Below are 11,713 nucleotides of genomic sequence, written 5' to 3'. Positions count from 1 at the left end.
AACCTAAACTAATGGGTCAATATTCAACTCCATATTAATCACTAAATGGTCCAACTAACCAAATAATCATCCAACCCAAACCCAAGTCATCCAAAAGTGTAGTCCGTCTTCGAGCCGAGCCAAGTTCATGGTGTCGATAAATAATCCGACAACTGTTTTAAATCATCGCCCGAATTATTGGGTATCAAAAAACCCAACACCAATAACCAACACCAAGAGCATGTTTGGCTAAGATTAAAAGTCAAAAATGGTTTCTTTTTGGCATAGTTGGGCTATATAAAGAGTGATACAGTCGGAATTGGCTAGCTTATTCTACAAAAGAAGCAAGGTCATTGATGCTGATGTTGTTCTAGTTACTGTCCTATCTATGAATATTTATCCCAATTTGTAATTTCTTCCATGTCACTATTTCAGCACATGCGGGCATCGACAACCGGGGATTAAAATACACAGTTTTCACTGGAAGGCATCCAATTTTTTATTTGTTTGGTCCACTGGCTTTGTTTCTTCTGTAGCATGTGTTATACTTGTTAAAAACATGTAAAGAAATGTGTGATATTTTTTACCTTTACTGTTTAGGATTCGTTTTACAGCAATGGAACTTGCATTTTCTGAGGAAGTTGACAAATGAGAAGCTTCTCAACTTGCAGTGTGTAACCCATGTTCTGTACTTGTTTATTTGTCTACGTTAACGCTAATATTTGTTTAAATACTCGTAAATAAAGTAAAATGGAAATGATAGAAGCCCCTGTAACGTGAACCTTTGCTGTTAAACATCATAAACAATGAGTTATCAATTACCAGTAACTCATATCCGAACTACAAAACGATGGATTCGAAACTAAGTTTACCTATTTCAATCACTTACCAAATACCAGAAGTAAAAAAGAAATGCATCAAATATCATCTTAAAATTGTATTACAAAATGAAACTAATCATTTTACTATCATTATGTCAACGTAAAATGTTACAATAGTTAGACAGTGAGATCCCAAAATTCTCCAAGGAACACAACTTGTGAGCAAAACCAATAGTTATACGTTCATCATCTTCTTCGCAGTGACAAGCAAAATGGTACAGTCGTGGCTGAACTTGTTCACAGTGGATGACCTTAATTCTGCTAGTGATTTTTCCAGTGATAGCTTCTTGGCTGAACTGATTTTAGTTGATGTCTCGCCTAATGCAAATGAGTTTTCTCGACTCACGCACAAGAATCTTTCACCACAGCAGTTCGTTCTTCAGCAAATCATCCACATCCTCAAAAGCGTATATCCTTTCTTTATAGCCAGTTACAGCAAGCCACTTTTGAAACATTATGGGAGTCATTCATCTAAGAAGACTCTGCCAAGCTAATCGAGATAGAACAGTTGAGAAACTACATTCTCCGTATCATTGGTGAAATACTTTCTTGAACCCAGGTAATTTATTTAAATCAGATAAAGCAGTGTTAAACCTTCGCCATGTGTGCCTCGGCAAGAGAAGAATTAAGGTCTTCCCGAGATTGGGATCTCCTACTTTGTAGACGCATCTGACTTCTGTGGGGGGTCCAGAATCCCGCATTACTACTGTCAAATTGCATCTGTCCTAAGTTGCCAGAAGAAAAACTATGTGATACACTGCTAGATGATGAATAGAAGGAAGATTCAGTGAGCTGGATGCCGCTGCTGCTGAAACCAGGTCTAGTATCAAATGGTCTTCGTTGAGTGTTTGCAACTGTTGGACTTAATGGTGTTTTTACTCTTCCGTCCCCTAAAAAATTATAAAAACGGAATAGTTGAGATGGCATCATTTTATATACAAAACTAAGCCCCCATGTGGTTTAGATGAAAATCAAATTTTTAGTAAATTTTGATAAAGTTGATGAAATGTGTGGTTGAAAAAATGATGAAAGTTGTGGGTCCCATAAAAATATGTAGTTAAAAATGAGTTTGAGCAAAAAGTAAGTTTTAGAAAATGTGGGTCAGATAGGGGCTAAGTTAATCAAGTCCTAAGAAAGTATGGAATTAGGAGCACCTTTTGCTAAGCTTAGATAGTTTACTGATAAGTAATAACTTAGTTTTGAATAAAATAAAATAAGGTACTCAATTTGATGGTAATGTAAGAGTTACTTTAAAAATAGGTGCTATTTTACATAAAAGTAGGAAAAAAGTACCATATCTAAACATGTTTGGAAACAAAAAATTAAAACCTTTACATCTTTTTAAGCTTAGCTAAATATGCTCTATGTTCGGGAAGAGGAATTACCTGTATTTATAGGACTCCAATGCTGAAACTGGAAAGGAGATGAAATATTGAGAACTGATGAAGATGCCCCACTGCTAGGCCGAAAAAGTGGGAGATATGGCCTTCGAAAGAACTTTACCACCCCATTGCCAACGCAAGACAATGCACAGACAAGGACAAACAATGAAGCAAATAAAATGGCAAAGAGAAGAACTGGATTAATCTTCATCTGGAATATGTTGTACCTGCGAAATTCTATCCTGTTTGGAAATGCCTTTCCGGCTTCCAACAAAGCAACCCCGAGAGTCCAAGTAATACTTCCAGAACCAATAATTACCTCTCTATCAGTAATGTGCAATCCTTCTCTCAGTAGGAGCACAACATACGGTGCCCTGAAGCAGTACTGTTCTATAAAAGGCTGAGGTGCAACACTTTTTTTCGCAACATCCCATGTTTTTTCACAAAATTCCTGACCCTTCTCTAAAACATCGTCCAGTGCAGCATCAGGAGTCAAGTTGAAAAAACGATACACAACATAGAAACCAGACATAGCATAGAATTGTCCAAAAGGACGAGGCAGATTTTCTGCTAGTGCACATGGCTGCAACTCACAATCAATTCCTGGACTATGATCCGACCATTCAGACAGATTAACAGCTACTTTTGCTAGTGCATTACATTCTTGCCAATTTGGAGTCCCAACAAGCTGAACCGGAACCACAGCTTTTGCTCCTTTACCCGATATTTCTCCTCGAGTAGGACTTACACCTTCTTCATGGACAAAAGCACAATGTGAACACATGTATTGCTCTTTGAAACCATTCTGCAAACATGGATGCTTAATTTCAATATTTTCACTAACTAGATCTGCATTAGTTTTGTGAGGATGCATCTTCAATAGATGAGCAACAGATTTGTCAAATGCATCATTAAGCCCATATCCTGATAGAGAATAGGCAGTGAGATGATGGTTAACTGGGCCGATTCTCAACTTTAAGCTAGTTTCATCATGGGCAGCTTGTTTGCCCTCAAAAGTAACCTGCAATGACGAACCACCCAGGTCAAGTGCACCAAATGTTTCTTTTTTGGGTGTAGCCCCCAACACATGCATGTGATAATTTAAAGCAATCCATCCATAATAAGCTTCCTCCACGCCTGATATAATCTTAACCCACTCTCTCTTGCATAAGAAAGGTGAACTCTTCAGTATTAACAAGGCATTATTAAGAAGCCATTCTGAGTCTGAACTTGGCAGCCGACGAACTCCAGCTGTAGCATAAAGGAAGAGGGAAGTAGTCTTATGTGATTTCTTAGGAATTTGTCTCTCGGCCCATCGAACGAGTGGTTTTATTGCCTCCCTCAGCCCAGACATGTTATGCACCAACTTGTCAAACCCAGGCTCAGTTTCCATTCTGTTGTAAGCCCGTCCACTCAGGGAACCAGATTTTCTGTGGAAATCTTCGGGCAATGATTTTAATAAGATCGGAAGATTGTCATCTTTGTTATGATTAACAGAAGCCTTATATAAGTAAACACGGGTCCCGGTGCTTCCACAATCAAGCACTACATAGAACTTTGACGGAACTTGAGACCAGTTAGAATACAGAAATTGTACTGCAAAAGACAGACAAGCAAATAATAATAAACAGAGAAGAACACAGATAACTCGAATCCAGTTCTTTCGCCTAGAAGGAATGACTGATGATGCCTTCTCCTTAGAAAAGCTCAATCCGCCATTTTCATTCTGCAAAGTATTTGGAGGTATTGCGTGACTTGAACTCCTCTCTATTCCAGGGTTAAGGTCACCTGCTTCTGGATCGAGTCGACGATAAGTAGACAAATCTTGAAGGGATGAGGAGAGTCTCAAACTATTCTTGTTCTCTGGGCTGGAAAGGTTATAACCACAAGGGGAACCTCGAACAGGAAGAAATCCAGGCAATTTATACGAAAGAACAGAAGACTTTGGCACTGACAATCGAGCTGTTGCAGAAGAAACAATTTCTGCTAATTTACTGAATACCATGTTTGCAGAAACTTACATCTGGAGCAGTAAATAATAGTTCTTCCCAGTAATTTTCACCCCTTAAAGCTATCACTGGAATAGAAATTGATGTGCTAGTTTTGAAAGCATTATGCGCAAAAAGCCAAAAAATCTAGTCGCAGTGACAAAAATGACTCCTGCAAAATTAGCACGATAAGATTAACCACATAATGTAATAAAAATTTTGTGAGAAAATGAATCAATCGCTGATAGCACAAATTATAGCCACTGCTACATGGGAAATAATAAAAAATGAATTTTCTTCCGCAGAGACACGAGAAGAAAATAAACAGCCACTGCTAGTCGATGAAAGAACAGTGAAGCTTTACCGATCAGAAACCACATAATGTAGTTAACCATGAATAGAATACAGACATTTCTGATCAATCACAGACATCTTGTGAAGAGGTTAACTTTTGGCCATTTTTGAAGTTGACAGAGATCTTTGGGTCCCACCTCCATTAGGTCTTAGTCAAAGTATTTCAACACACTCAATGAAGTACATATAAATGTGTGGTGGTTGGCAAAAATGTTTGAACTTAGTGGTATTTCAAAGAAGAAAACTCTTCTGTAATCAAAATAACTTCAGCACAAGCATAACTACTAAAGCTAGTAGTTTCTATTACAAGTTATTTGTTTATCTCATTATAGTTGATGGCGTGAAAAGATCCTTAGTTTGAGATAAGAATACCATTATTAATTACTATTCTATAAAACATAGTTGTATCGACAATCATATAGAAAATAGTAATATTCAGTGTCACTCTCAAGCAAATAAGTAACAACAGATATTTTCTTGAATTCTAATAATGATTGAAAAGAATTCAGTATCTATTTTTGGTACTTTAACGGTTGGTTTGATGGTTTCTATAGACTGAGAATTGCAGATAAGCCCTGACTCTTCTCCAAACTCCAAAGGACCATGTGAATCCTATCAAACTTCTACTGCACTATTCAGTGTCTAAGTATCTCCCATCAAATCTCAAAGCCATACAATAGGGCTTTGAGTTTCATTCTGCTCAAAAATTAGGGAAGTAACAAAAAATGAACAACTACCAAATCGATGGACTTGGATATCTCTATCAAATCAATCACGATACAATCACCAACCAAGAGAGAGAGAGAGAGAGAGAGAGAGAGAGAGAGAGAGAGAGAGAGAGAGAGATTTTAAATCATCACTCTCACTGTTAAGGGCTCACTCGCTCTAATGATGATAAAGCCAGAGTTCATCTGCTTTAGTCCATAGAATAGCTCAAGAAAAGAAGATTTGGATGCCATAGAAAATAGAATCTTCAATCCCAATTAGGGTTGGAAGTAGTTATGCCATCAGTATTTAAAGACAATCAACTAGTAAGACGCGATTAAACAAACAATTTTCTTCTCTAGAATTCAGGATTAACCGCCTCAGTCTAAATACATCAACACTCGAAGATAATAACTCATACTAATATCTGGAAAAAAATATCCCGTTTCAATTTAAAACATTGATAAAGCATTTCATGGTAGACTTGGCAATTTATAATTCAAAACCAGACTCGGAATTCTATAAATTAAAACAGGAAAATTAAACTGCAACCAAGAGGTGTACAAAATGGGAAGTTAGCTTTCAGCTCCAGTTAGTTAGTTATTTAATATTCCAAGTAGTTAGTTTGTTAAATAGTTTGATGAGTTGTCAATTTTCTATTGGTTTTAGCTGTAGTTTAGCTGTATTTTCAGTTTTGCATCTTGTATATAAATAGTGTAAATTCAAAGGTTGAACAAGCGAGATACATATATGAATTTTCTCTCCTTCATGTATTTTCAGTTTTGCATCTTGTATATAAATAGTGTAAATTCAAAGGTTGAACAAGCGAGATACATATATGAATTTTCTCTCCTTCATGTTTTTCTCTCTGCCTTGATATTGTATATGGTATCAGAGCAAGATCCAAAACAAAATATTTTAGCTAATCAGTTAATCCTGATAAGAAATGGCTGATGATGGATTGTCAGGAACAAGATCCATACCAGTACGTGTTACTGGAGAAGAAGGAACGGGAAGTGCTTCGAAGGAGACCTCTACTTACAACAATGGAGATCCTCTTTTCTTACAAGCATCTGACCATCCTGGAATGATGCTAGTCACAGCACCATTAACAGGACAGAATTTTCTTACCTGGAGCAAATCGATGAAGATTGCTCTAGAGGCGAAGGTAAAACTTGATTTCATTACTGGAGATTGCAGAAAACCTGAAAAAAATTCGATTGAATATGCTCAATGGAGAAGAGTAGATTGCATGGTGATCTCATGGATATTAAATTCAATGGCGAAAGAAATTGCAGAATCATTTCTCTATGCTGGATCTGCTAGAGAATTATGGAAGGAAATTGAAGAACATTATGGTGAGAGCAATGGTCCTATGATTTATCACATTCAACGTGAGATCAGCTCAATTCATCAAGGAAATCTGAGTATAATGCAGTATTACTCAAAATTGAAGAAATTCTGGGATGAGTTGAATGCCCTAGATCCTATACCACAATGTACATGTGAACAATGTACTTGTGGTGCGACAAAAAAATGACTGATAGAGAAGCTTCAAACAAATTGATGCAATTTTTGATGGGGCTAAATGAGTCCTATGATAATTTGAAGAATCATATCCTATCTATGGACCCATGGCCTACGGTGAATAGAACCTATTCAATGATGATACAAGTGGAGAAACAAAGACAGGTACAGATGGTGTATTCAGAGGGCAGTGAAACTAATGCACTATTTACAAGGATGACACAAGCAAACAGCAGAAGAGGAGGAACATCAGTTAGAATTGGAACTGGAAGAGGAAATTTCAAGAGATCTGAGAACTGGAGAAAGGGAAAGGAAAATCAGTTTTGTAGTCACTGCAACAGATCTGGTCATGATAGAGAGAGCTGCTTCAGACTTAATGGATATCCGGATTGGTTCAAGGGGTTGAAGGATCAGAGACGGGGACAAGATATGAGTAGAATTACAGCTGTTAATTCAACGGAAACTCCTTTGGATGTGGATACAGAACAAGTAGAAAGTAAGAGTAATGAAGTACAGATCAATCTATCCAACATGATCCAACAAGAATTGATGAAGTTAATGAAGGGAAAGTTGAATATGGGAGACAACCATATTAATTTTGCGAATCTGGAAGATTTTGCAGGTAAGATTCATGCCTTAACTTTTAAACTGAGCACAGCTGATTTATTTGATGATGACTTCTGGATAGTTGACACTGGCGCCTCCAACCATATGTGTAAAGAACTGAAATCATACCAGAAAACTAAGCCTACATCCATAAAACTTCCTGTCCACTTACCTGATGGTAGCATAAAATATGTTACAACATCAGGAGACATTCAGCTCCACCCAACTTTAACCATAAAAAATGTTCTATACTTACCAAGCTTCAAATACAACTTACTGTCTGTAAGTAAACTAGCCAAAATAAACAACATCAACTGTAATTTTTATGCATCTCACTGTCTGTTGCAGGACCAGAAGACTGAGAAAGTTATAGCTGTTGGTCGAATGATAGGCACCCTTTACATTCTTGATAAATCCAGTTTCTTACCTGAACTTTTAGCTAAATGTAATAAAAGTTCTATTTCCTGTAATAGTTCCAGTATTTTTGATTCCTTTGTTAACAACATTGATGTGTCATCATGTGTAATATGGCACAAAAGACTTGGCCACACATCTGCTACTGTTTTGAAACACATCAAAGCTTGTAATAATCATGATTTCTTTGACATATCACCTTGTGATATCTGTGCTAAGTCCAAGCAACAACGTTTACCTTTTCCCTTGAGTGAATCTTGTTCAAATAAACCTTTTGATTTGTTACACATTGACTTGTGGGGTCCCTATAAACAGCCATCATTAACTGGTGCTCAATACATGGTAACCATTGTTGATGATCACTCTAGAGCAACCTGGACATTTCTCATTGCCCACAAATCCCAAACCATTACCATTGTTGACAAATTTCTAAGGATGATAGAAAATCAGTTTGATAGAAAAATCAAAACAATAAGGTCTGATAATGGCACAGAATTCTTGAATAAAGACTTTAAAAGTCTCTTAGAAAGTAAGGGAATCATCCACCAGAGAAGTTGTGTCTATTCTCCACAACAAAATGGAAGAGTAGAAAGAAAACACAAACATTTGTTGCAAATAGCCAGATCTCTTTTATTCCAAGCAAACTTACCAAAAAAATTCTGGGGACACGCCATTTTAATGGCAACTTACATCCTAAACAGACTTCCTACTCCAATATTAAAGTGGAAAACACCTTTTGAGCTACTTTACCAAAAATTACCTTCATATGAACATATCAAATGCTTTGGGTGCCTTTGCTATGCCACGAACACCAAACCTCACAAGGACAAATTTGAACCAAGAGCCTCTAAATGTATCTTCATTGGCTTTGAACCAGGGCAGAAGGCATACAAATTGTATGACCTTATAGATCACAAGATTTATACATCTAGAGATGTTATCTTTTATGAAAATCACTTTCCTTTCTGCAAAACTGATCAGTCAGTCAATGAAGTCCCATTACCCTATTCTTTTCCAGATTTTCATGGTCCTAACTCCCCATCCAAACACATTTCCCCATCTCAATCCAATACATCACCAATATCAGACCAAAATAACCTTCCTGATCCCATTCATGATCTTCCAGCAATATCAGAATCTAATCCATCAATAACACAATCCCCTATTTCTCCTCCATCTGATCCTGCACCTATAAGACAGAGTACTAGACTGAAATCCACACCAACCTGGCTCAAAGACTTTGTTACCAATTGTTCAAATGATGGTTTCACTTCTAAATCTGCCACCTACAAGCAACCTTCGATATACACACCTACTACTTTCCCTTACATCACTAACCCTGCACTTTCCTCAGATTATATTACTTTTCTAGGCCAAGTGTCAACTGTACAGGAACCAAAATCATATGAGGAAGCTAGTGCACAGCAAGAATGGGTTATTGCAATGGAAAAAGAGTTGGAAGCTCTAGAAACAAATCAGACATGGGAAGTGATGCCATTACCTGCTGGGAAGAAACCAATTGGATGTAAATGGGTTTACAAAGTTAAAGTAAATCCCAATGGAACTATAGAAAGACATAAAGCCCGGTTAGTGGCTAAGGGGTATCACCAAAAGGAAGGAGTCGATTATTCAGAAAGCTTTTCTCCAGTAGCTAAAATTGTGACTGTTAGGCTGTTCATTGCATTTGCTACTATGAATTCTTGGCCTATTCATCAACTTGATATAAACAATGCATTTTTACATGGTTTTATTGATGAAGAAGTCTATTTGATTCCCCCAGAAGGATATTCAAAGGCGGAAAATGGAGAAGTGTGTAAACTAAGGAAGTCCTTATACGGACTTAAACAGGCATCGCGACAATGGAACTCGGAATTTTGTTCCAAAATAAAACATTTTGGTTTTCATCAATCCTCACATGATCATTGCCTATTCATTCATAAAAAGGATACTTTGTTTCTTGCTTTAATAGTGTATGTAGATGATGTTTTGGTGACTGGAAATGATGAAAATGGGATAAGAGCAGTTAAAGAATATCTTGATTGAACGTTCACCATTAAGGATTTGGATATAGCCAAATACTTGGTATTGAAATTGCAAGAAGTACAAAAGGGACATACTTGAATCAACGCAAATACACATTGGACTTGATTAAAGATGCAGGTTTGATGGGTGCTAAACCTGCCCCTACACCAATACCAAAAGGAACAAAATTTTCAGAATCAGCCGGACCCTTGCTCTCTCATCCTGATAAGTACAGGCGATTAGTGGGAAGACTCCTTTACCTCAACTTTACAAGACCGGATATTACTTATTGTGTTCAACAGTTAAGTCAATATGTTAATGCTCCTTGTGAGCAACATTGGTCAGCAGCAATGTATCTTCTTCGATACTTGAAGGGCAGTCCTTCGAAAGGACTATTTTATCCAGTGAAAAATGAAATGAAGCTTGAAGCCTATTGTGATGCCGACTGGGCAGCCTGCTTAACCACTCGTAGATCACTCACAGGTTATTGTGTATTTCTTGGATCAGCATTAATCTCCTGGAAGACAAAAAAGCAAACTACACTGTCACGTTCATCAGCAGAGGCTGAATATAGAAGCCTAGCATTAGTTGTCTGTGAACTTCAATGGTGTTCCTATATCCTTCGAGGTTTCCATCTTTCAATTCCGTTTCCTGTTAACCTATGGTGTGATAATCAAGCTGCTTTGCACATTGTTAAGAACCCCGTCTTCCACGAGCGTACAAAACACTTAGAGATCGACTGCCATCTAGTTCGTGATCAGTACAAGGCCGGTTTCATTCTTCCACAACACGTCTCCACTCATCGACAACTTGCGGATATTTTCACAAAAGCCTTGGCCAGCCCCCAGTTTTTTAAGCTTCTGTCCAAGTTGGGCATGATTGATTTACATGCTCCACCTTGAGGAGGGGATGTACAAAATGGGAAGTTAGCTTTCAGCTCCAGTTAGTTAGTTATTTAATATTCCAAGTAGTTAGTTTGTTAAATAGTTTGATGAGTTGTCAATTTTCTATTGGTTTTAGCTGTAGTTTAGCTGTATTTTCAGTTTTGCATCTTGTATATAAATAGTGTAAATTCAAAGGTTGAACAAGCGAGATACATATATGAATTTTCTCTCCTTCATGTTTTTCTCTCTGCCTTGATATTGTATAAGAGGATTATTTCCCAATCGTATAATTACTCTGGCAGCAGAGACAGCCAGACGGCACATTTTATTCTCACCCATAATTCGATCCAGAATTGTACTCATCAAGATAACATTTTTCACTGTAATTTCTATTCCCATTAAGATTTGCCCTCAATTTCATCTTCGCAATCGCGTTTTTCACATTCAAAACAAAAAATTTAAAAAATCTCCACATTTTTCTCTTAAACGCATTCATATTTTTTTTCCCAGCAAAGATCAGATAAACAGCAAAATATCCAGTGTATACGAACCCAAATTTGCAGATCTCTAAATCATCAACCCACCGAACATTCCAGAAAATTCATCCACACAAATGAAAAATCCAAAGATCAAACAATTAAACACTGATAGATTCATAAAAACAAAATTACGCATCTGGACAAATAATTTTTACTTACCGACAGATCGTGGGAAGTGAGAACGAGTCGAAAACCTATCTTGTTCGGAGACTCATACTACTGCCCAAGATCGCGATTTGCTCTCTCTCCTCCGAGAGGGGTTTGAAGTTTTCGCACTGACGCAAAGTTTAAACATTTCTCCTCCTCGTTTATAATTTTTTACTCAAAGCATGTTTGGTCAATTCACTTTTATAAGTAGAAAGGTCTTGTATTGTTAACCATTTTTTTTTTCCCTTACCTATTTTTAATCATATATTTTTACAATAAAAAAAA

General features: G+C 37.0%; 1 protein-coding gene across 1 annotated transcript; it reads right to left on the bottom strand.

Moving 5' to 3' along the window:
• Positions 1-878: 878 nt before the first annotated feature.
• Positions 879-11,603, bottom strand: LOC111397525 (probable apyrase 7). The gene is made up of 3 exons (XM_023024505.1): positions 11,441-11,603; positions 2,246-4,402; positions 879-1,750 (listed from the first exon to the last, which is right to left on the bottom strand). Exons 2-3 carry the CDS (start codon positions 4,245-4,247, stop codon positions 1,449-1,451), a joined length of 2,304 nt encoding a protein of 767 aa, XP_022880273.1. The 5' UTR covers positions 4,248-4,402; positions 11,441-11,603; the 3' UTR covers positions 879-1,448.
• Between the last annotated feature and the right edge of the window lie 110 nt (positions 11,604-11,713).

Source organism: Olea europaea, chromosome 1, assembly GCF_002742605.1.
Source record: "Olea europaea var. sylvestris chromosome 1, O_europaea_v1, whole genome shotgun sequence".
Classification (NCBI taxonomy): domain Eukaryota; kingdom Viridiplantae; phylum Streptophyta; class Magnoliopsida; order Lamiales; family Oleaceae; genus Olea; species Olea europaea.
This window is presented reverse-complemented; position numbering and strand designations above follow the sequence as displayed.